Below are 24,605 nucleotides of genomic sequence, written 5' to 3'. Positions count from 1 at the left end.
CAACATCTATCTTATTGAACAACTTTCAATGTAACGTCTATGCTTTAATTTTAAAATCTGTTTTACTAAATTTTAACTATTTTTTCCCTGAACTTAAATCTACTGCTTACATTGTCCTGCTTTAGGTCAACAATACTGATCCACAATTTGGAATTTAAGGAAATTAAATGAGTCTGAAGGGAAATTAAAGAATCGCACTGAATATTTTCACAACACTGGCAAGAATCATTTTGCATAGTTAAACTGGACTTCGAAGCTGTTTAAAACACTAAGTAAACAAAATTCTAAAGAAGTAATTAAGGATATAATTGAATATTGAAACTGAATAATTTATGTTAATGAAAAAGGAGACAGATTATGCCTACTGTATTTCTTTAGAGTTTACTTTGAAAGAACATAATGACGTTATAAAGAACGTTGTCATTAAATTTAAAATTTTTCTTATTATTTTATTCTTTATTTGATTAAAAACGTGCATAGGTACGTTTTAAAGATAATTCCTCATCATTACTCACCATGATTGTGCCCTGGTAAGATGATCATACTGCACAATAACAGTATGATTACAATTTATCTCATATTGTACACAGCATAGCAATTCTGAAAACATTCTTATTAATATCAATTCACCAGGAGTGTTAATGTCAATCACATCACATCAATCAGAAATAAATAAGTCGCACCCAAAATGTAAAACAAACATGTTTTGTCTCAAAGGTGTGTTATTATTTTGTTACCCAGATGAGTGTCTTTACCACATTGTGTTGCAGCATGTTGTTTGCATCGTTACCTTGTGGCTTATGTGGAGTGCATACTTCTCCTTTCCCACTCCAGTAGTGGTTGAGTGAGCCAGCCGGTGTCCACAGCGCATACCTGTGCTCGCTGACATGTACTAACTCACTCCTCCTGCAGGCCATGGCAGAGGAACGCACAGCAATCATAACAATCAGCAGATGAATGCAGCCAAGAGAGAGACGCGTGAGGGAGAGGAAGAGAGAGTGTATATTTAAAATAAGAATATTGAAGGTGAAATATGAGAAACAGAAGGGAGGAGAGCACTAAGAACTGTGAAGAATGAGTGAGGAGGAAGATTGGAAACTAAAACTTTAGTCAGGAGTAGCCCACGGCCACACAGTTTGTAAGGGGAGGAGGAGGAAGGAAAAAATCATCAGTGCACACCTGTCTGTTTCTGACTCCTAATAAATCAGCTTCTTCTGTACCTGTCTGAAGGTCCCTGCTGTTTGGAGAAGGTTACATCCTGAAGGGGGAGGGGAGAGAGAAGAAATGGGGAGGATAAATTGAACAACAAAAAAACAAAAACATAATGTCTAACTGTGCAACAAAGACGGAGTACAATTCCACAGGACACGTTATATCCCATGCCAGGGAGGCTTCTGCATTCATCAAACTAAATTTATTTTGCTCTAAAAGTCTAAAACAGCTCAAACACAAAATATATTCTATATTAGGACATTGTTTCACTTCTGTTGACATCACAGTACAGCAGAATTACATCACGTGAGTCTGCTGAGCATTTTAGTATAAAACACTGACATTCACATCTTTCATCAACACCAAACATAAACAGTATATATATATTTGTATTAACAGATAATACAGTGCAGACAGAAGTACATGTTTGAACGTATCCGTCAGCAAATCAAAACAATTCAAACACAAGGTTCAGTTGTTAGGTGGAGAAAATACTTCACAGCCTGAAACAGGCTGTTAAACGTCATCTGCTGCCTGAGCCTGAGAAAATGACCCTGATGATGATGACATCAGGCTGCGGATGCTTTAACAGAAAACTCTGGTTTGTAAATTTAAAGTGCACATGGGAACACAGAAACTTTCACTTCGTCCCAAAAATTTGCCAAATGGCTTTCCTCTCTCAATATCAAAATTTGTATTTCACATTTGTATATATTCCAAACTTTCATCAGCTTGAATACACATTACATTAAGAAGCTTCATCTTACATTATTTCACTTTAATTTCAATATGTCATCTAGCTGCCAAAGGAAGCACATTATTTTGGGATTAAGGGGAATTTCTTTAAAGATGCTCTGAGGAGGATCTGTTTTAAATGGACTGCCTTGCCACCTTCTGGCCCACACTATCGTAAATTTCTTTTAGCAAGGTGTGTGTTTGTTTTGGAAGTAAATGGAGATTAGATCACAACATTTTTTTTTTCTTTTTTTGTTCAAGACAACTTTTTACTGAATACAATGTGCCAGAGTAAGGTATTATTATCAGTACAGTTACATAGTGATACAGTTTGAAATGTGTCAACAAGCAAACATTGTAGTAGCCGGCTACATGTAGTGCTATCGGCAGTCCATGTCTGTAATGTCTAATGTTAGTAAATCCTGGTTATGTCCTGCCAGTCATCTACGAGGCAGAGCTAACGTAACTTCACTCTTCATTTTATTGATAGACTCTCAAGTTTGAACAGACCACTGCAGAATAACTGCTGACTGTGGGTTGGAATGAACATAATCACAAACAGTTTAGCCTGTGTTAACCTTTAGCTTGTGTCTTAGCCTTTAGCTTGTGCACTCATAACCCTTCCTTTAAGCTTTCTGCTGCTCTTCTGTCCTTTTTGCATTCGACAGTTACACTCCAGTGTCCACCATCACTACAAAAAGAATCACAGAAATCGTCTTCAGCAGAGAGAAACACAGATCTCTCTTCTCACTTCTAATCTTTGTCAGCTGGCATGGTGTTGTCATAGAGACCTGGACATGCCATAAATCAATACATATAATATAATTTAGTTATAAATATTGTGTGTGCTACACTCAAATTTACAATCTCTGCTTAATTTAACATCCGTAAGAATGCAAAAACAATCTATTTTTATGATTGTTAATCAATTCAGTGCAGAGGCAGTATTTTAGGGAAAACACTGATGTTACTCACAATTTTTTTACCGATGAGGTTTAATTTCCAGTCCTGGACACTATGAAGTACTTTCTCCACCTTTAAAGCTTTTAAACTACAGGATCAAGCATTAAGGTTCGACAATGGACTCATGTAAAGCACAACAGCTACCTCAAGTGAAGCCAGAACCTTTAGAGCTCCCCCTGGTGAATGGCTGCTGAATAAAAGCATATCTCTCCATTATAACAAATGTAACATGGGACAAACTAGAATATGAAGATGCTTGTCAAATGAATGCATCTCAAACATGCTTTCTGTTGTACCAGTAAGGCCGTATCATGCTGTTTTATGAGCAAGTGTTCAGTTTTCAAAGGAGCTGAGTTTTGACCAGTTATTTGATTTTAAAAAGAGGGGGTGTGACATCATGATTGACAGCTCTGACTCAGTAAAGCCACAAGTGTCGGCTTCAAACTATCATAGAATTATGTTTTGTTGTTGTTTGAAGAGTTAACCAATAGCAGACTAAATAACAGTATCATTTAGGGTTTCCCTCTTGCACCACACCTTCACCTGATGGGTGTGGTTGTGTGCTGTCAGAAGTGAACCCTGCGGTGAAAACACACCCAAAAAACACACTCACGGGATCCTGGAGTAAAACTGTATGCCGCATTAAAACGAGTACATGAAGACCTGTAGGGCTTTAAAACCGGACTCTTTTCAGGGATCAAGTTCCTCACCTGTGTCCTTAAAACAAACAACATTAATCTAACAGCACTGACTCTGTGTTCATATTAAATCAGATTTAGGCAGGTCAGACACACTGCTTCACACATCAGGTTTGTTATAATCTCCACCAAAACCAGTTAGCCTGTCCACTTTGTAGTATAGATGTGCTTTAATCTTTTTTTTATTGTGCTTTTTTGTTGCAGTTGGGCCAGTGCTTTTCAAAATTTTCCCTCAAATTTAATTTTCAACTGTAAAACGTTTGGAGCTGGGTGGTTTGATAGAGATGTCACCTACATGCAGACTTATGAAGCATACTTTTGGTGCTAGTTTGGCATTGATAAGTTCAAACTTAGGTCAAGCTGCTATTGTGTGCTAAACTTTCAGAGGTATGAAAATGTCCAAGTGCAAACTGAAGTCTCTGTCCTTTTAATGCATCAGCCTGCAGATACTCAGAAACCATGCGTTCCAGACAACAGAGTAGGTAGTTTTGAGAAGTTTTGTCTCCATCACACATTGTCTTTTAAATGTCTACTGCATATTTGTCCAAAAACACACAACAAAAAAACCTAAAACAAACAAAAAGAAAAAGAAAAAGAAAGGCTGCAGAGATGTATTCCTCAATGTTGAAAGTTCATTTTTCATATCACAGGTGTAAAGATGTCTCCTCGGTCCTCCTGTTCTCCTCTCAAACCCATCGCTTCCCATGCAGGAGTCTTAACTCATGTTTCTAAAGGACGCGTCGCTTGCTTCAGGGAAGGTAGCGCAGTTGAGTTTGAACATGGAAGGAATGAAGACGGAGCAGACAGACAGAGGAGAGAGTGAGTTCTGTCAGACTGATTACTATAAGAGATAAGGAGAGGGGAGAAAAGCTGACACACACAATCTTTGTTACAACATGCTACTGAATCACAGCTGGCTGCTACCGGATTACTTTTCTATGGCTTACACAGGTTTAAAAAGGCAGGCTGGCAACCAAACGTACTGTTCATGCAAATAACAGGTTGGAGGAACATGCTTGTTTACATACTATTAAGAGAATAAGAGTTAAAAATGGATGTTGAGTCATGTCTGACAGTCTGAAGCTGGAGTCGATTAGCCTAGCTTGGAGTAAAGCCTGGCTGGGTTTCTCCCTACCAAAGTCATTTACATTTGGAGCTTTACTGTGTAACTTCAAACATTAAATAAAACATCAGAGTCACAGCTTTATTGTTCAGGAGAAGTTATGTGCTACTAATCGTTCTGGATTAAAACAGAAACAGGATACAGCCTAACTGAATCTTGCAGATTTCTAATTTTAGCACTCCTGTAGCAAACCTGTAAAAACTGATCTTTTTATGCAAAGCAAGCGAACCGTGTCCCATATCCAGCTTCTTTGTCCAGCCACTAAATAATTGATCATGTTTGCAAAGCTGCAGTTTTATTTAAAACTTTGTTACTATTTCTGGTTTAAAGATGTTTAGAGGGATGAAAGGTAACTCAGTACTTTTTCCTCTCATGAGTGGCATCATACAATGATAACAAAAAAGTACACTGACAACAAACACTTCATACAAAAAAATTGTGAAAATAAATCTGTTTTCCATCAAAATTATCAATAGGCGACAACTGTGGGTTGTTTGACATGAAATAAAGGTAAAAAGAGTGACTTGGCCTTTTATAAATGTAGTTTTTAATGTTTGCTTTATTTGTCAAATATTCCTCATAATGTGAGTTTAATGTTACAAATATATTTTACAATATACATTGTTTATAAACTGAAGAACTGAATTCACTTATTCAGATCAAATGCCCCAGAATGATCTGAATACTGACATCCTTCTTGAGAATGTCACTGACTTACTTGTTGTGCTGAACTCATCTGCCCTCATCCAGCAACATCCACTACATGCGACACATGACAACAGCACGGGTCAGAGCACAGGGACACACACACACACACAAACGGGGATGAAAATACACTGTTAAGGACTATTTGTGCATTAATGTTAAAAAAAAACTTTGAATTTGAGTGAAACATCCAGATGTAATGGCGTTTCATTCCAGTGAGATCATCTCTGTCGTAACTTTAAGTGACACATCAACGGCAGTGCTGATGGAGGAAATGATAAAGTATGTCAAACACATCAGCCGACAACATCTATGGATGTAATCAGATGATCCTCAGACTGACATATTTGGCTCAGATCCCACACAGATTACCTGTAATGATCATGTTGCGTGCAGTGTAGCAAATTTACAACAGCAGATTGAGCCACAGGTGCTTTGAAAATGCTCAGTGGAGGTGTGCTCATGGGTGGGTGAACTTTTAAGAGCCTTTAAAAATCTGGAATTTTTTTATGGGCCTCAGCAGGCTCGATGACAGGTTTAACACAGTCTGCAACCTGCAAACACTGCTGCTGGATGGAAACAATTAAAGGACAACAAACTGTAGGGCCTCAAACATTTGGAGGGAAGGCTGTGAACGTGGAGCAAGCAGATTTTCTTTCTGTCTGTTGCTATCATTAAGAGCCTTGAGCAGCTTTTGTGTTAACCTCTTTTGTTTTATGGTTGCAACAATAACAACCTGAGCCTGAATGTGACAAAAACTAAGGAATAACCGTAATATCCTGAATACAAATTGCACCAGTTTATAAGACCCCATCAGCTTTTCGAGGTTGTTCTAGAGAGGAATACAGCTGAAAATGTCTTCCTTTGCCCTCAACAAAGGAATATTTATTTTCTGGACAGCTTTAAAGCTCTTTCTTTTACTGTTTGTCTCCATTATCCTGTAAGCTGGTAGTCAGGGTTAAATCAGTTGTAGTAGCATTTTTTTTTTTTTTTTGCAAGGTAATGGAAAAACTCATGGCTTGCAAATAATTTCCTGACTCTCAGATCAACCCCCTCTGCTGGTCTCCTCTTGACTGACTCACGTACTTTTCCGTCAAACCAGCACTCCACTAGATTTATTTACTTAAAACGTACACCAGTGGTTTATTTAAACAGATGAACATTACCTAATGAGGGAGAGAAGCTGTAATAACAGGCGCTGCTAGACTCATCTAAGTTTCATTTTCTGGGTGATAGACGATAGTGGACTGAAATTCTTCTCTCCTAATACTTGAATGTTGGTCTCAGCAATGTTTAACGCAGCTCACTTAACACATGATAGATAATATATTAAAAGCGCTGAATTTAATTGCAAAAACTACGTTAAGCAGGAACTGTTTTTGGCCCTAAACCAGAGTCATTCATGTAGAATACAGAGACAAGAGAAGAGTAGAGAGAAACAATATTCAGGCACAACTTCTGACTGAAATAAATTAAAAAATACACACTATACTATCTTAATGTCCCGAAACATTATATCTAACTTTTAACCAAAACAAACGTTATTTTTTTACTTTCAGGTTGACTAGATAATCTGTGAAGGACAAGCACAGTCTAAACAGTGATGTAAACGTCTGCACAAAGATTGTTGGACTTCAGGTAAAAGACTTGAGGTCCATCTGGAAGAAACATGTGGTCTATAGAGCCAAAGGAATTAAGTCAATCTGAAAATATTGTGACATCTTAATCCCCCGGAATGCTTTGGTTGAGGATATCTTTCCACTTCAAAGAGATCCACTTCTTCAGATATAAAGCTGCTAAATGCAGTTACTGATTCATAGGAAAATCTCTTCAATCTTGAATATACAGAAGTGCTTTTTTCTTCTAATTATTCATTTAGAGTCGTGCTTTGAAATTCTTTTAAGACATCGCTCCTTGCTCCTAACGTTGTCACTGAGATGCTTAAATGCAGTGGTAGGATTCAAGGCCTAAAACTTGTCATTTATACATTGAATATCTCACAGTAAGAGCCCTAAGTCACTGTCCTGCATACCTTTTTGCAGAATTCAAGAGTTTTTTTTGTTTTGTTTTTTTTCCTGGAAATGCACGTTTGTGTGTGTGTCCCATGTTCTACTGACCTGGACTGGAGCTGCCAGGTGAGGCACGAGTGGCACCCTGGCCTCGACTCACCAACAGAGCCTCCTGGTTTTCTGCCAGAGCCTGTTTGGCCAGGTAGCGCTCCCTCTTGATCTTTAGTTCCAGGGATTCTGGGACATCAGGGACGATCCAGTCAATGGCGCGCAGCACAAAGAAAACCACATGCTGGGAAAAAAAAAAATCAAGGTAGAGAAATTTAGGCTCCTCATTGGATCGAATAAAAACTGCTTCTCCTGTCAGAAAGTCTGGTTTGAAGTCAGAGTAGACAAAGAAGCGGAAGGTGAAAGAAAAAAGGCAGAAAGAAATAAGGAATATAAAATAAATTAACAGAGCAGAATGTTAAGGGTAGTGAGAATGGGTCAATAAGGGAAAGGTGTGGATTCAAAATAAAAATTAGTAAAATGTGGGCGTTACAATGAACACGAGAGACAGCAACTCACTTCATACCTCAAATGCAATGATAAAACCAAGTCTGACAGCAAGAAGCTCCCAGTAGAACAGTGTGTAGTTTCCATCGTTGTCTCTGTACGCTTTATATCTTCAGGGAAAGAAAACAAAACAGAGTTATTTCAGATCATGGTTGGAAACTTGATATGCAGCAGTAACACTTGAGAAATGAATAATGGGGAAACATTTGCATTGCTTCTCTCTGTTGATAAATCTGGGGTCTGAAGTCAGGGGACTGTGCCTAAAAATATTCAGCTCACAGGTTATGGAAATATGATCCTTCAACTGCAGGCGTAAAGACGATCAACACAGTCTGTACCTGCACAAAGGGAAGGCTGTGAAGTTAAGGGGAGCATAAGCCAGAGTAAAGTTGATGTATCCGTTAAGGTCGTTATCGAATTTGTACTGATAGAGCAGGCGAGGCAAAAAGTCTGACGTGAAGGCAATCAGGAAAGCCTGTGGAAAGCAAAAAGAGGAACAACAAAAGATGATATTTTACAAAAGAGGTTAATGTCCGATGTCTGGTGTGGGGGGATTTTTGAATCCACTCACGTTGGCGATGACGGACAGGTGCGACAGAGCCTCCAGAATGTTAAACCAGACCCCAATGTTCTGGGCACGCTCAGCCACTGGCCGGCGGTACTCACACACAAACTTGTGAGCATCCAGACGGATTTCTACCCAGTTGTTGAGGAGAGCGAAGAGCGGAGCAAGAGGAAATGCTGCCACAAAGATGGTGATAAACCCAAACTGAAGCACTGCAGAATGAAAAGAAAATTTAAACAAAAATATAGTTTTCTTCGTGCTCTAAAAGTTTTATTTCATCATAGCATTATTGATGAATTCAAAAGAAGGAAGCCTACCCATTTCCAGGTACTCTTCAAACAGGCCTTCACACTCTACTAGCTGGTAGTCCTCCTCCCAGCGTCTGGGCTCATGTGATGTTTTATTCCCCAAAACTTTGGCCAAACTTCTTTTCTGCTGCCAGGCCTTCACTTTCCTGTCAGGGCACAGAGACAGCTAGGGCTAAATATAAGAAAAAAAATTGGGTAAGAGTTATAAAAAGAAGTTTAAATTAGACACAGGAAGGTCAGAAATTAAGCTTTCTACAGGAAAAAAGGCCTTATAGCTGGAATTTTTGTTTTTTAAGGATCCATTGAAAAAAATAATGCATAGTTGTATCTTTTCAGTCAGAAGGGAGAAAAAAACACTGATGCAGATGAATAAATAATAACATTTCACCTTGTTCAAAAATGCAACCAACACTTGAGTTGCAACACAACAACCATCAATCTTTGTCATCTCAGCCTAAAGACAATCGAAGAAAGGAAAACACAACAGCACAACTGCTTTATATCGACTCATACACAGCACTGTAACAGGCAGAGCTGCTCAAAGTAGATCTTTCTATCAGATGTTAAAGCTAAAGCATCTCTAATGACCGCTGGTAGGGATCAGATTACAAGAGTTGGAGGTTTGATTGCTTTGAAACACTGTTGCATCACGCACATTACAGGAAATGTCACAGATATTCCCCTCCTTGGAGCACAAGCTGTGAGACATTAAAATAATGGTGCCGTACTTCGTACAGGATCCTGAAGAAGACTATCTGTGCCAGCGGAACCAACACCAACCACCTAATGTTATTTTGTAAATCTAATGTGCTCTTTCAAGGAAGTGGTGCAAAAAACAGGGACTGACATAAACCTGATCAAACGATGCTTTGTAGTGAGGCAAGAAAACTTTACAATGCAGGGGCGCAGACAGTATCTAAGACACAGTTCTGATTCCGAAGATGTAAACATGTTTGATATTTTCAAGACAGCCTGATGAGACCAAACTGACGGTTTGATGGTCTGAAGCTACTTCTTAGCTTCTTGATCAGGTCGCGCAGGTCTGGGTTGATCTAGGGCAGGTCTAAGTCTCTGAGAAGAGAGATCTGTGTTTTTCTCTGCTGAAAACGATTTCTGTGATTAATTTTATAGTGATGGTGGACACAGGAGCCTAACTGTTTGACAGAAAAAGGACAGAAGAGCAGAAGAAAGCTAAACAGGAGAATGATAGCACATGGGCTAAAGGCTAACACAGCGGCTAAGCTGTTTGTGGTAATGTTCATCCCAACCCACAGTTATACTGCACTAGTCTGTACAAACTTGAGTGTCTATCGATAAAATGAAGAGTGAGGTTATGTTAGCTCTGCTTGGTAGATGACTGGCAGGACATAGCTAACCAGGATTCACTAACGTTATACATTCTGGACATGTACCAGAGCACCGGGCTGCGAGCTACACTAAAAATAGACAGCCACTGACAACAACAACCACTAGAGTACTTACAAACTGCCAGAGTTTGCTTTATGTCACGTTATTTATCCCAAAGAGATACGTCAGAGCACTGGGCTGCCAATAGCGCTACATATAGCAGGCTACTACAACGTTTGCTTGAGGTTATGTTTCACACTGTAGCGCTACATAACTGTACTGACAAATACCTGACCCAGGCACATTGTATCCAATAAAAGGTTTTCTTGAACAAAGGAAACTTGTTTTGATCTGATCTCCATTTAATTCAAAAACAAACACACATCTCACTAAAGGAATTTAAACACTGTGTGTGAGATTTCGGGCCAGAAGGTGGCGAGGCAGTCCAATTTAAATAGATTCTGCTCATAGCATCTTAAACTACCAGCCTAAAAGTTAAACTAGATTACTTCCCTATTATCAAAAATGAATAGATCTTACCCAGCTGTGACAGCCATCTTTTCATATCCAACAAGAAAAGCACAACATCCACAGTTTTCTCAAAACCCAAAGGACACCTCGTCAATGCCAGAGTTAGAATAAGTTCGCCTGTGGGTAGTTTATTCACGTAGGACGCCTGTGGGACACCCTCAGGTGTAGGTTCTTTTGAGGTATTCATCAGAACCTGATTTCAGCTCTGCCAAGCTGAACAGCCTCATATAACTAACCCTCAAAGGTCCATTATTCCAGGACAGTCAGACTAAAAGTAAGTCTGAAATATGAAATATGACAAAGAATGCATCACAGTTCCACCAGCTGTTAAAACTCAGAGTCACTTGTAATTTTCCATAAAAGCTACCTGTCTGCATCACCCTGCTGCAGTCCAGACTCTGCCCTGTTGTCTGGAGACACACGCACACACACACGCATACACACACTTACTGACTGTGCCAGTGCTGCAGAGTTATAGTGATGAGCTTTACTGCACCAAACTAATGGAGCTGCAATCAGGTAGAAAGCAGTCTGATGCAACACTTTAGAAATCAACCAAAAAAAGTGACTATGCAATTATAGGGACTTTTTCTGATTTCCAATTTTTCCATAAATGACACATGCCTGTGTCATACCAGTTCTTCATTCTCATTCAGTAATATGTCTTTATCATAAAGCTGTTAAGCTGATGATTTGTTAAACAGATTCTGCTCCTGTCTGGTGAAACAATAGTCTCTTGATAAAGATGTTTTCAAACCCCCAGAGAAGAAGGATGGTTTGAGTATAGCCTCATACATTTGTCTTTTGTTGCATATGAAGAAAATACTGCACCGACATGAAAAGATGGCAGCATTAATGACTCTTAATTTCTCAAAGAAAACATGCAAGTCTCACGGGATAATGAATTCCTGAATGTTGTTGATGAGTTGCTTTCCCACCATGATGATGAAGAGTTGCTCTGCCAGTTCAATGAGGCAACCTCCAGGACCACACTGTGAAGAGTTTAAGATGCACATGATACAGAGGAGAGGAACAATTTACATGGAGGTGGATAAAAAATGTGACATGTTAAATTTTTTACAAAGTTAGACTCACATCTTCATTTCTCATTCCAAACAAAGTCCCATAGTTGGTGGGGTAACCAACAAACCTATTCACACAGAGAAATGAGAAACATGAAAAACAATAAGTGGTACAGAATCCTCTTTATTACTCATGAATTATGTGAGTCTTTGAGGACTGATTCAAGTCTCACCTTCCTTTAAAGAAAGCCACGTAGAAAGGAGACGAGTAGAAGTTGACAAACTGGAAGATGAATACCTTGAAGATGAAGGCGTTGTCATACTGAGTTTGTGTTCTGTGCATCTCTGGAACAGATAAAGCATTGACACAGTTTTCAACTTAAATGGATTACAGTCTTCCAGGTAAGTTAGCTGGTTATACACAAAGAATCATTAGATTACTTTTGAAGATAGGTCAATAAAAAAATTTGATTTCCCGCGTCTTTATACAGTTTCCTGTTTTTTATACCAGAAGTACGTCACTGATTCTAAGCAACTAAATAAAATTATACTTTGTTTTTGTTTGTGTATCTATTAACATGTCCACCTGTAGGGTTTGCAAAGGACATTCTTTGAAGACCCTCAGCTATAGAGGGATTATTTGTTTTTACACCATGGTCTGGGTGAATACTCGATTCTGATTGGCTGCAGGGTGTCCGTTTAAAGGTGATAATGGACACCTAGAAAACGATGTAGGATAAACTTACTTTCTTCAAAGCACATTTAATGATCGAAGTGAAAGGTGGACAAAATTTCTTGCAATAAAAACGATTTAGTAAACTATCTGTTGACTTTGATTCTTTGAAAAAAAAAAAAAAAAAATTGCATCATTCTCTGGATACACAAACGATAAATCAGAAACCCTCCCAGACCAAAAAAGCACTCAGACTGCTGAGTCTGAGACCTGGTTCATAATAAAAGAACCAGAAAACTACTTCCAGAGTTATTTTTTTATCTGCAGACGTCGCTGGTGTTTCAGTGTAAAGTGTGACCCTGTTAACTGGTGACTCTCGGCCGTTAATCACTGATACAGTCAGATGAGAGTCACCAGTTAACATGGTCGCTATTAACTCCAAAACATCGGTTGCTCTGTGACGGTCAAAACTTGATAGACGTTGCCTCTGTTGTATAGTATTGTTTCTAAAACAACTGTGCATTTTTATGTTTCTAACAGGTTGAATTTAGTGTTTAAAAAACGCTAACTCATACAAATGAATGGAGCTAAATGCTGCTTCTGCAGTGAAGATGCATGCGCCTCTTTATGATGACGTAGACTGATAATCCCTCTAATAGTTCATAAGGATCCTGGTCCAGGCAGATACCTGAATAACTTATTGAAGTTTGAGGTGTCAGGGAGCGGTATTGATCCTTACCCCATTTAGTGAGCTGCTCAGCTAATGCAGTATAGACCCGGCCCATCAAAAGAATGAGGCCCAGATTCACAATACTGCTGGAGATGTTTGCTATCGTCCCTGCCTGAGGAGAAAAAAATCAAATGCGTGTATGAAAGCAAGGCATGCGCACCGAACAGGGGAACAGGTATGTAAAAGAAGGTGATTTATAACCAAGGAGCATGTAGGAGTCATTCAAGGGGTGAATCATTAAGATGAAGATAAAATCTGCCCTGTGTAGCTTTGTTATACCTCAGTACGTAAGACGGGGCTCCCTGTATGGAACATCATTATGCTGATGATGCCACGGCACATGACCACCGTCACCAGGAAGATCATCACCACAGAAAGCTGAGAGGAAACACACGAGGATAGAGAGTGAGAACAAGTGAATTCCAGGGACCGAGTCATCAAATGTCTTGAAGCTGGTCTGAAAAGAGACTTTGTGGTTCATTAGTTTGGCATAGAGGTCTGGATCTGCAAATCCTGGTGTAGTGTTATTTGTATGAAAATGGGGTTATTGTCAAGTCTGCATTTGTCTTGAACAGTGTAAACGTGGTTCATGTTCACAAGGCAATAACCTGGATTGTCTGGGGTCTGATCGCTCCTGGGATGACATAATATTGAATTATGGGGGTGAATGATATTGTTGATGCTAACACTGATGAGTCTGTGCCATCAAACAGTTTTTGGCAGAAGAAAGTCAGGATCTAATGACATGGGGACTAAGAAGACTGAAGTCATTCTCTGCCAACTTGTCATCTAGGTCTCTACAGAGTTGTGCTCTGTCTGAAATCTGCCCCTCACTCTTTGTGGCATCGCTTCAGGGGCTGCAAAGTGACAGTATGAGAGGAGTGAGATTTTCTGATCCAGTCAGAATAAACGAGTTAGAAAATCAGCTCTGATCCAGGCCTGAATTCATTATTTGAGAAGGGATTAATTACCACAGTCTAAAGCATCAGAAAAGCAAAAAAAAAGGTAAAACTCACCTCCTCCTTTTCAGGATCACAAAAGTAAAAGTTTGAAAAATACAAATTTTGTTTACTTTAACTAAAAAGAAAGAAGTAAAGACTGTAAGAAGAAAAGTGGAATAAGTTTGTTCATATTGGTGTGGAATCTGACAAGATCATGGATTAAAATCAAAATATGTTTAAACATTCACATAAAATGAGAAGGCTTCACTAAAACATGATGAAATTAAATGCAAACTTAATTTTGTTAGAAGTCGATTGCTTTTTGTAAGGAAATAAAAATGCAAGTGTTATGTATTCTCAATGAAAACATACAAAGCAAGTATCATCTAATTTACGCTGGTTAATCTGGCAATAGGTCCATAATTCCCACACTGTCCTTTTAAAACACTTTAAGATGTTGTCTCACCATCATTATGATGACCATGGAGCCAGTGAACATGCGGGACAACCTGGTCTTCTCTGGAAAGTACGGCTCTTTGACCCCAGTCACTGGATTCTGCTCCATTGTTGGGGCCATTGCTGCAAACTCCGGCCGGGGACGCTCCTGAGGAAACACAGCCATGACATCAGTATCAGTGGACAAAGACAGCCCAGGTCTACAAAACAAAGGGTAAACAGTAGGTTCTTCACAATTCACCTGACTCATTTCCTGAATAGAACAATAAAAGTAATTCATGTTTTTCATTGAAGCTGGCTGAATTTTACAAAGTATAAAGTCTTAATGTTGTGTATCTTTGCCTGTGTTCAAAGATAAGAGGGGCTGTTACGCTCACAAACTGAGTAGGTCTCGTGTCCCTCACACATATTTCTCATAGGCCTTCCAGAGCTGGCTGCAGTATCATCCTGGGATTACTTCTACAATTGTCTATCTCAAAATCTAAAATTTTGCCCATGTTTGGCTTTGACGTCCATCATTTTCAGAAATATGTAAAAGTATATTACAACTTCTTAAAATTCTTTATCAAGCACTTGAGCCACTATTTCTTTCTTAAACTAATGTATTATTTAATGGTAAATTAGCATTTATTTACTTAACAAAGGCAGTAAAAAAAAATGTCTAGCCTTACTCGTAACATCTCAAACCAAGTTTAGTAAGTTCATTATTATACTTAAAGCAAACAAAAATGTTTGAGCAACCTCTTCTTCATGAAAGTCCATGCAGTCCCAGTGGTGGGCCAGGGTGGCCATTTTCCGCTTCCAGTACTCCAGGAAGGTTACGGCCCAGAAGGACATGAACACGCTGAAGAGGACAGTGCCTGGGTGGTCGAAGAGGTAACCCATCTGCAAACACAGAATGAACAGTAGATCATTATAAAGCAAACTAGCAAAGCTGAATATCTGCTGATAAAAACTTGGTTGTGCTCCTGTGAAATAACTTGACGTTGCATTACTTTGGCCATTGTGCAGATTTCAGACATGTTCCAAGCCTTGCATGTGTTACAGAGAGGACACATCTGGTACTCAGCTCCACTGTCACAGATTTCCTTCCTGTTGACAAACATAAACAGATCACATGATGCAGCTGAGAAAACAACATGCTTTAAAGCTTTCAAAGTAGGAAAATATTCTGATTTTGGTAGCGCAGCAGATCAACAAGAACAGACAAATGTGGCCTTGAATGTTTAAAAAATAGGTATAAAGTCAGAGTGTGTTAAATGAAGGACAAAGCAGATGGGATGTAAGGAGTTGAAAACATTCCTACAGCTTGTTGGAAGCACTTTCACATAGAAAGTGAGTTACTGAAACACAGGGGATCTGTTAGATAAACTTCCTTCTTTAACTGTATGATGTGCAGCTTACTTTGCACTAATTGTCTATAAACACACAAGGCTCCTGTAGTTTATTGTTGCTACAGACTGCTCTCCATCTATTCTCAAGCAATCAATGGCTTTAACCTAAAGTGTGAACTAATGAACATCATGAATCTCAGACAGTGGGCTGTTTCCCTTCCTGAGGTATTGACTTATCTTCCATTCTCTCTAACCTGGTGAGATAAATTGTCTGTCACTGGAAGCAGTAAGAAGCTATAAAGACAGAATACTAAATCCTAAACATTTAGAAAAGCAGTATTAGGGGACAAACACCTTGGGGCTTAAAAACCCTGAAAGAGAAGTGATTGCACAAAACTCTGTGGGTAGTGCAGAGCTCACTGTGGTGTTAAATAATTTAAAATAAACTGGGCACAGACAAGCCTGATGGGGTTTGTTTTTTATGCAGAACAGGCTTCTCTTTGATGTTTGGGCTTATTTGTTTTAGAAACAGTGCTTGCTTAGCATAGTTTGGGTAAAGGAGTGTGAAGGGACTCCTTATATCTAGGGCGTTCTGGTATCTCCTAAAGACACAGGGGAAGAACTTCTCACACTCTTCTCCTCTCAGCACTGCAACAGCACAGGCTTTTGGTGGGTTATGTAAACTATAGTCTTAAGTTCATTTCCTCAGTATGGTTTCCTTTTTTATTTTAATGCCTATCATAAAGTATACTTATATCACTGTTTCTTCTATTCTTGAGATGCTAGATTTCACCAGAAGCTTTATTTGCAAATCTGATCTCATTTTCAATGATGAGAGGGGACTCACGCTGGTGTGTTGGTTCCCATCGACATGACTCCAGACACAAAGACCAGAGTTCCCACCACTGCAGCTGGCAGCAGCCAGGTTGTGTAGAAACCTGCAGAGATAAAAGATCCATTAGGCTGCAGCTCCCAGCTGATGCAGGGGGGATGTGCAATAAGACTGCAGTAATGCTGTTTGATACGGGGGTGTCCTTGATAAAGAAGTCAGTTAAGCACTGAAGAGATGTTTATCTCATGCTGAGGAGGATGGTTTAGTTGTATGAGGGTTTTTTTCCTCCTCAATTCTTTTCTCACAATTTTGTATGTGTTGTACTATTCTCTTTGTTAAAATATGATGGTTCTACTTCCCATGCTTAATATCAATTTGAGTTGTTTATTTTAGAAAGTAAAACCTGGATCTCTCAGTGCCCAGGGAGAGCTGTCCCAGATAAAACCACCAGCCAGATGTTGAGAGCAGTAAAAGCTTTCCCATGCTGGAGTCTAAACTATTTTATATAGAATGCCACATGTATGACAAAATGGTGCATTATTAATTTATTGAAGCTCTTAAGAGGCACAACACTTTAACTTTCAAAGCACAAATAGAAAAATGGACACGTAGAGGAAAATACAACTCATCTCTTTCGAGTATAAAATTAGGATCCCAACACTGTCATAATAAAAAATGCTAAAGTGCTGACATAAAGCAGGTATGAGCAGATTAATTAAACATTCCGTACATCAGCATTCTGGATAGTCATCATGCAAAAGTTCACTTCCTGAGACAAGTAGCACTTAAGTAATTAAACTAGTTTAAAGGACTTAAAGAGGATTTAGACAGTATGGAATTGATCAAAATACCTTTCGAAATTTAATTTACTGCAGCAACAATTTACCTCAGCACTCATAAAGGGAAATGTACATCACAACCTCCTTTTAACTTTAATGTGTTTAAGCATTTGCTTCTAAATAGTTACAGAGAGAAACTCACAATAAGATTCTCAAATAGCAGTTTTTTTTTTTTTAAACAGTTGAAAATAACTCTTTATACTCACATCACATAACATTCCTGTTATTGCATTAATTCAAATCACTGTACATACTTGTTCAGGGATCTTAGGCCAAGCTTATGGGGATCCATTACTCACTAACAAGAGACAGCACCATTAAAGATTTAAGTGTATCACAATTGAGAAAAGGGGAATCCTATGAATCAATTGACTTTTTAATTGTTTTGTAATTTAAATTGATTTTTTTGTGTTTCTCAGTATCAGAAATGCCAAAAACAAGGAAGAAGCTGAGTTATTTAAAAGGCACAGCAATTAACATGTGATTCAGAACTAATATTTACCCAGCCAGGCAAAGTAAAATGCAATCTTCTCTCCAAAATACTCCCGGATGTGGTCCAGTGGCTGGTACTTGAACCACTTTAACCAGCGAGCCCAGTACTGGTAGAGAACCTGCCTCTGGTTCAGCTCTTCAGGACGCGTCTCAAACCTTGGGGGTTGAAAGGGGCCCTAAAAGCAAACACACTTACTTGTCTGTCTATTCCAAAGAGAAACCAGCAAAAGTTTTATGTCAGATTAAAAAGCAGATAAATAATATTTCACCTCATGCAGGGGGAAAGCTGCTGTGTACACTCCTTCATTCACAAGTCTGTCCACTCCCACCTCTGCCCTCTTCCTTTTGCCGTACACTGTCCTGCCAAGGATCTCATAAACCTGGAATAACATGCAAACTCTCACTGCATGATTCAACTTTTTGAGATTACCTGTGCTGTTGAGAAATTCCCTGTGACTCACAATTCGATGTCTCTGTGTATTAGTGAAGTAGTTTTCATGGTCGTTACAGTCAAGGAACCTGTGGAGAGGAAATATTCGATCATATAAAAACACTTTTTAATGCCATGAGACGGTATTAACTAAACCAATTTATCAGACCTCACCTGTTCATCTTTGACTTGCGAAAGGCACATGTGTAATAGTCCAGCGGCCTGTTTGGCACAGACTCCATCATGACGTTAGGTATGCATAGTCGACTTAGTACCCGAGCAGATGTGTTCAGGTCCAGATTTGGCTGTGCCTGAAGACACAAAATAATCCATTAAAAGGAAAATCCCTCATTTTCATCCCTCGCTTTAATATCTTAGTTACTGTAGCTTGTGTTGGTTGATAAAAGAAAAAAAATATATTTTGCCATCTACATAGGGCAATTTTGAATACTTTGTCAGTAATCCAACAGGAGAAAAGCAGTGTTTAAAACATTTTCATCAGAGCATTGTGCTTTGTAAAATTAAACCCCATTAACAGAGTTGTCTAAAAAATTCAACTCAGCAGCATTGTGAGCGTCAAACATAGTGGAAAAATTGATCTGGTAAAGGATGAAAAGTATTAATTAAGTTACTAGGACCATAAAAACCAGATTTGTTCAGAGGTTATTTTTCTCGTGGTCAAAACTTATTGGTGTTTATAAAGCCAAGTGAAAACAGGTTAACTTGTCTGAAAGCTGTGGATCTCTTAGATGCTTCCGATTTTTACTGACAGCACTTCATAAAGCATCATACTAACCTGCAGCGGAGCTCTCACGCAGAGTTCTTCAGCATAAAAAACCAAAACATCCCAAGGAGCGCTGAGTTTCAGAAAATGAATTGTTTTCTTTTCATTTGCTGTTTCCTCCTGTGGGGGACAAACAGAAGGTGGAGACAACTAAATCGTCAAAAAAAAAGCTGTGTTTTTGAACTTGTAAAGTCCATCAAGTCAAATATGATCTGCGTACCTTCTCCATGAGCAACCCTGCACTCTCCAGATTCTGCACAAACTTCTCCCTCCACTGAGCCAGCTGTGCTTTCCTTCGCTCAGACCTGCTGCTCTCCTCAGTGGGAGCAGCTTCCCCCTCCTCAGCAGTCGCATCCCGCTTCCCCTTCCCTCGCCTTTTCCTCCTGGAGCGGACTTCCCACACCAGCACAAAATCTACACCCAGATGGACCACAAGAGTCAGACCGTTGAAAGATACCCTGATTGATCATCAGCCAGTGAGCTGCTGATGCTGCTTACCGATTTTTGTTCTTCCATCCCTGAAGTAATTCCCCAACTGAGGGACTGGTGGGTTGCTTCTTGTATCACAGTGGACAAAAATGGGATCATCACCATCCATGTCCTCAGTGACTGCAGCTGAGAGCTAAAAGCATCAATACAGATAAGTTGTTATTATGAGCATCCGTTATTTAGAAGTACAGGAAAAACACTCCCCCTTTCTGTTGGCTCTCTGCTTTTTTTCGGTTAATTTCCTTTTAATGAGGTTTAACGGTAAAATCTAGTGCCATTACAAAGCATCATAAAAGCCTCCACTCTGCAATAATGGGTCCAGAGATCAGGGGAGAAGTGACCAGTGAGCTTCTTTCACAGACTGGCTGCGAGGGAGCATTCAGTGCAGGAAAGTCACGCTTAATTAAAAGACTCGTAGGATTGTGACAATGACACTTCTTCACTCACACTTCAATGTAGTGCCGTGGAACAGATTCACTGAGAGAAGTCAGTGCAGGAGAGCAAAGCTGCAGAGTTATTTATGTCACTGTGAGTTCTGTGTGAACGAGAGACATGCTGCAGCAGTGTATGATAAAGTGAAACAGTGCTTACGTATCTTGGCGGGATGAAGCTCCCATTCTGTAGACTCCCATAGCTGTCTGTGCTTTGTACTTCACCACCATAGTCCAGATCCAGGAGCACCTCTCTGTCCCCTTTCTGCAGCTCGAAGCCTTTCCTCAACATAATGAGGATGACAAATAGTCCTGTTAATAGACAAAAATACTGTCACATGAGTGCACTGCAGGAGAAAATCTGCACTGATCACCAAAGTAATTCATGGAGAAAAATATCAGACATGCTTCAATGAGAGAAAATGAAACAAAAACACTTCATGATGTACCTTTGCTGTGGTGAAAACAACCCAGCTGCTAAAGTCTGGATTTGCAGCATTCGGTGCCTCCCCTGTTCTCTCCCTCCTCCCTGCCTCTGTATCCGTCAAGCTCCTCTGCCCCACACCAGGATAGCTGTGGAATACCGTAATGGACCTAGCATGCAGGCAGCAGCTGCTGCTGCATTTCAGCTGAGGAAATATACCACGCTCAACCCTCCTTCATAAATTATGTAAGAGCAGAGAATAGGGGAGTGTGGTCGGAGCTCTCCGTCTCTCTGAAACGATCATTATAGGATATAACACTTGGGGGAAGAATCTCCTCTCTGTCATTATGGCATTCTCTTGTACATATGCACGGTCTCGCACATTCCTTTTAATAGGCTGTGAAACATAAACACGATTAACATGAATTATTGAGGATACTAGAAGATAATTTACAACACAAGCTTTATTTCCTGCTGTGCATCATTGCAGTTTCAAGAATTTTGTTGATTTTTAAAAGGATTTATTTCATAGATGACATCATTTCTTGTTTTATTAATGAATTAAAATGTGAATCCATTAAAAGCAGCTTTGATCAGTAATTTTAGTCTATTTTGGTGGCCACAGAGCACAAAACAGAGCAAGATATTTTGTTCCTGATCCTGTCCTGTGGTTGCATGCAGATTATTCCAGGGGAAATTCCGTCCTGATATCTGTTTGAAAACAACTTTAAGACATAGTTTTAGTCAATGTAAATAAGGGAAGTTACTGACATTTAAATAAATTAAATAATTTAATAATTTAAATAAAGTATTTTCTATTCTATTCTATTCTATTCTATTTAAAGTTACCACACAGGCAGTTCATCTTCCAGATGGTTATTTATTTTGCTCCTATAATTCAGACATTTCAAGGTAAAAATGAATGTAATTAGTGATGAACTTATTGCGTCAAAGGCTATAAGTACCAACACTTAAGGCTCATTAATTTAGCAATCACTACATTCATCCACAGCGAGTGGCCCTATCCTTATGCCCTACATCAACCCCAGTAATCAGATGATTTCAGATATGAAATAAAGAGGAGAGGAAAGCAAAGAGTAAGTCAATCAAAATGAGCCATTAAAGTGAAAGAGTGCAGAGTGAGAGCACAAGGGAAAACATTTCATGACTTAATCAGTGTTACTTAATAAGATAAAATGCTGTGTGCCTTGCAGGAAAACAACACCAAACTCATTACTTTCAGTCCACTTTAATTGTTATTTTCCTGGTCTATAAAACGGTATCTGAATCCAATACTCCCGAAGCTGACTGGACTATCTGACTGTATTTTTTTCATGTATCTCTGGGTCCTTATTTGATTTGTATGAGAACCCCCTCTGCAAATAAGGTTTTTATTCAAAGTTTTGAGATACAATGGAAAAAAGTTTTGGGACATCCCATGCATTTGTGAAATATTGCATGAAGGATCATGCTTGAATCTTCAAGTGCAATTTCTTTTCCAATAGTCACAGCCAAAATACTAAACAAATCCTAAAGAAGGCATTTAAAACTTCAAACTGACTAGTTCCATAAAATGACTTTAGAAATGTTGGGCATTTTGGTACCAGTGATCCATGAATGAAGGTTGTGCTTTTTATTTAAAGACACAATTTTTGTTGCCTAGCTACATATCTACATAAAGCCAGCACATTCAAATGACTAAAACAAAGAACCTAGCAAAGGAAGCACGCCTGAAGATACAGATTCTCAGGCAGGAAGGGTGCAGGTAGCCAGGAAGTGCAGATGCAGTCCTTCAGCAGTTGGATACACTCTATAGAAATACAAACTAACAGCTTGGAAGACGGACTGAGAACTGGCTTCTTCAGCAAACAACTGATCTGCATATTTATGGATAACCTCTAAATGACATCACAGGAGCTTCAGGTCTGAGGTTGTTGAAAATTTTAAGGGTGTCCAAAACCTTTTTTTCCACCACTATATATAGGAAGAGGGGTCTGCATACATTAAGATGCATCATGTATAGGAATGAATTTGGTGTATATAAAAGTCTTTTCTAATTTCTGTGAACGAGGGGGATTCAAAAGACCTTGTACTAAAATTGTTTGTTAACAAGACAAAGACTTAAACCCTAAAAGAAAAAAAAATACATTCAAAACAGCCACTGTTTTCCTTCCTCTTTGTTGGATTGATCTAACCAACAGAATGGTTCATCCTTCAGCTGCTCATTTTACTTTATTTGGGCCTAATCTTGTTTGCTTTAGACCTCACTAAGACACACCACCCACACTTATCTTTTTGTTCTGATCCGATTTGATTATTTCTTCCGTATGTTGAATCATTTAAGGTTGGTCCCACTGAAAGTTCAAGTCCTTTTTTCTTTCCCTCTCCTCTCCTGTAAAGCTTTTCAAACTCTCTGTAAACCACAGGCCCTTATTGCACCTCTTCTTCAAAGATGAAGACAACAAACACTGTCCTCTATTCCTTCGATCCTCTTCTGCATTGTTATGTGCAGAGACAACACACTGGGAAAAGATTTAATGGCTTTTTGAAACCATGGTAACAGCACACATACACCCAAGGTGACTGTATAACGCAGCTAAAATAATAAAAGTGCATCTGAGCAAGGCCAGCAGCATCGTGTTGCCTTAGCAACTATAAAAAGATAATCAATATTACCAGAAGCCGGGAACATTAGCCGCTCTGAGCTGGGTTGCATGTTGTCTTATCTGCTTCATACGATTATTTCTGCACAGCTACTACACAGCATGATTTTCTGTAAAGGCCATAAACTCAGTGCTCTGTAAGTTGATCTGCATTCTCCCCTTTTTCTGATAAGCTCCAACTATAAAGAGGCATCAGCCATCACACCTCGAATGTTCCCACTCCGGGGCATTTGCCTTTAACTCAGAGCTATGTTCAGACTGATGGAGCATGGATCTGGAATTAATCTGATTCTGCTTCATAAAGCAAAGCTATCGACTGCAGCTGCCAAAATACCTGCAGCACATTTCTGATCACAAAATGAAACAAGAATCAATTTTTTATGGTCTTAAAACGGTTTTTGACCTGGAAATCTGAGGTGGAGCTTTTCACTAGGGAACTGCAGAATTAGGAAGAGAGTGGTGCATCAAATGTGGAATATGGGTAACATAAAAAACAGACAAACAAGATGTTCATGAAGCTAAAAAGTCTGTCTACAGAGGAGACTTTTTTTTAATACAACAACAGAAAACCTTTCCTCAAGGAATCTTGGGCACTGCAGGTATTGTAATCTGGCTTCCAAGAATTAAACAGACTAGATGCCTTCCTTTTAATAACTTTCATGGACCAGCACTCAATAATTTATGATATTCATGATCTAAATTAGAGTATAAAAAACTTAGAAACATTAATTTTAAGAGGAAAACTGGTATTATTACTTAGTGAAAAAACATTAATACAGCAACAGAAGTATGTTTCAGCAAAAATTTGTTCAAAAGGATTCCAAAGCTCAGCAGTGGATTAGTGTGGAATAAAACTTGCACATATTTAAAGTTGCCTTCAGAGTTGTTGGCAAAATGAGTGTGAAATATCTCCAAACTGCTGAGCGACAGTAGATATCTTCCTTCAGAATATTTTAGCAATGCCACAAATCAATTATACACAAATCTACCAATCTTCATGATTATTGGACTCAATTTCTACCAAGCCTGCCTTGCCAATTGATGACAAATACTGCACAGTGCACCATTAAAAAAAAAAACAAAAAAAAAACAGAATAACCAAGAAAACTTTTTTTTTCTTCTTTTTCAATGGCTCTTCCTGGAAAGTATTTTTTTATTGTCAGTGTTACCAAATCTGTACATTTCCTATCACTTTAATTCAATGTACAGCATGTCTAAGTGATTCTCTGGTAAGGCACATCTAACGGTAAGAAGGGTAACTCCATTTACGCCTCCTAGTGGTGACTGTGAGTAAATGCATCTTGTCAGAGAAAC

General features: G+C 38.9%; 1 protein-coding gene across 3 annotated transcripts; it reads right to left on the bottom strand.

Moving 5' to 3' along the window:
- Nucleotides 1-680: 680 nt before the first annotated feature.
- On the bottom strand, nt 681-20,790 carry ano11 (anoctamin 11). 3 transcript variants are annotated; one of them, XM_074681882.1, is made up of 25 exons: nt 20,654-20,790; nt 20,365-20,516; nt 19,783-19,906; nt 19,505-19,698; nt 19,297-19,404; nt 18,675-18,811; nt 18,532-18,589; nt 18,340-18,450; nt 18,081-18,246; nt 16,755-16,845; nt 15,569-15,665; nt 15,315-15,458; nt 14,584-14,721; nt 13,456-13,554; nt 13,186-13,288; nt 12,007-12,118; nt 11,847-11,901; nt 11,646-11,743; nt 8,883-9,019; nt 8,572-8,777; nt 8,339-8,475; nt 8,020-8,110; nt 7,554-7,737; nt 5,450-5,490; nt 681-4,355 (listed from the first exon to the last, which is right to left on the bottom strand). In XM_074681882.1, exons 2-24 carry the CDS (start codon nt 20,494-20,496, stop codon nt 5,474-5,476), a joined length of 2,739 nt encoding a protein of 912 aa, XP_074537983.1. In that variant the 5' UTR covers nt 20,497-20,516; nt 20,654-20,790; the 3' UTR covers nt 681-4,355; nt 5,450-5,473. The 3 variants fall into 3 exon arrangements, with proteins under 3 accessions (XP_074537983.1, XP_074537984.1, XP_074537982.1); XM_074681883.1 differs by lacking the exon at nt 5,450-5,490 and having other exon boundaries at nt 682-4,355; nt 7,606-7,737; XM_074681881.1 differs by lacking the exon at nt 5,450-5,490 and having other exon boundaries at nt 683-4,355.
- Between the last annotated feature and the right edge of the window lie 3,815 nt (nt 20,791-24,605).

This window comes from Halichoeres trimaculatus, unplaced genomic scaffold, assembly GCF_033239565.1.
Source record: "Halichoeres trimaculatus isolate MK-OKI-2021-1 unplaced genomic scaffold, fHalTri1.1 fHalTri1_scaffold_11, whole genome shotgun sequence".
NCBI classification, from domain to species: domain Eukaryota; kingdom Metazoa; phylum Chordata; class Actinopteri; order Labriformes; family Labridae; genus Halichoeres; species Halichoeres trimaculatus.
This window is presented reverse-complemented; position numbering and strand designations above follow the sequence as displayed.

What these genes read in the sequence shown, in the direction of transcription:
- ano11 (XM_074681881.1), bottom strand. Translation starts at nt 20,496, where the DNA reads ATGTTGAGGAAAGGCTTCGAGCTGCAGAAAGGGGACAGAGAGGTGCTC. An exon ending in TGGACTTTCATGAAGAAGAG is followed by an intron (nt 14,722 to 15,314) that starts GTTGCTCAAACA and finishes GTGTTTCCTCAG; the next exon opens with GAGCGTCCCCGGCCGGAGTT. An exon ending in TGAGCAGCTCACTAAATGGG is followed by an intron (nt 12,119 to 13,185) that starts GTAAGGATCAAT and finishes TATCTGTTCCAG; the next exon opens with AGATGCACAGAACACAAACT.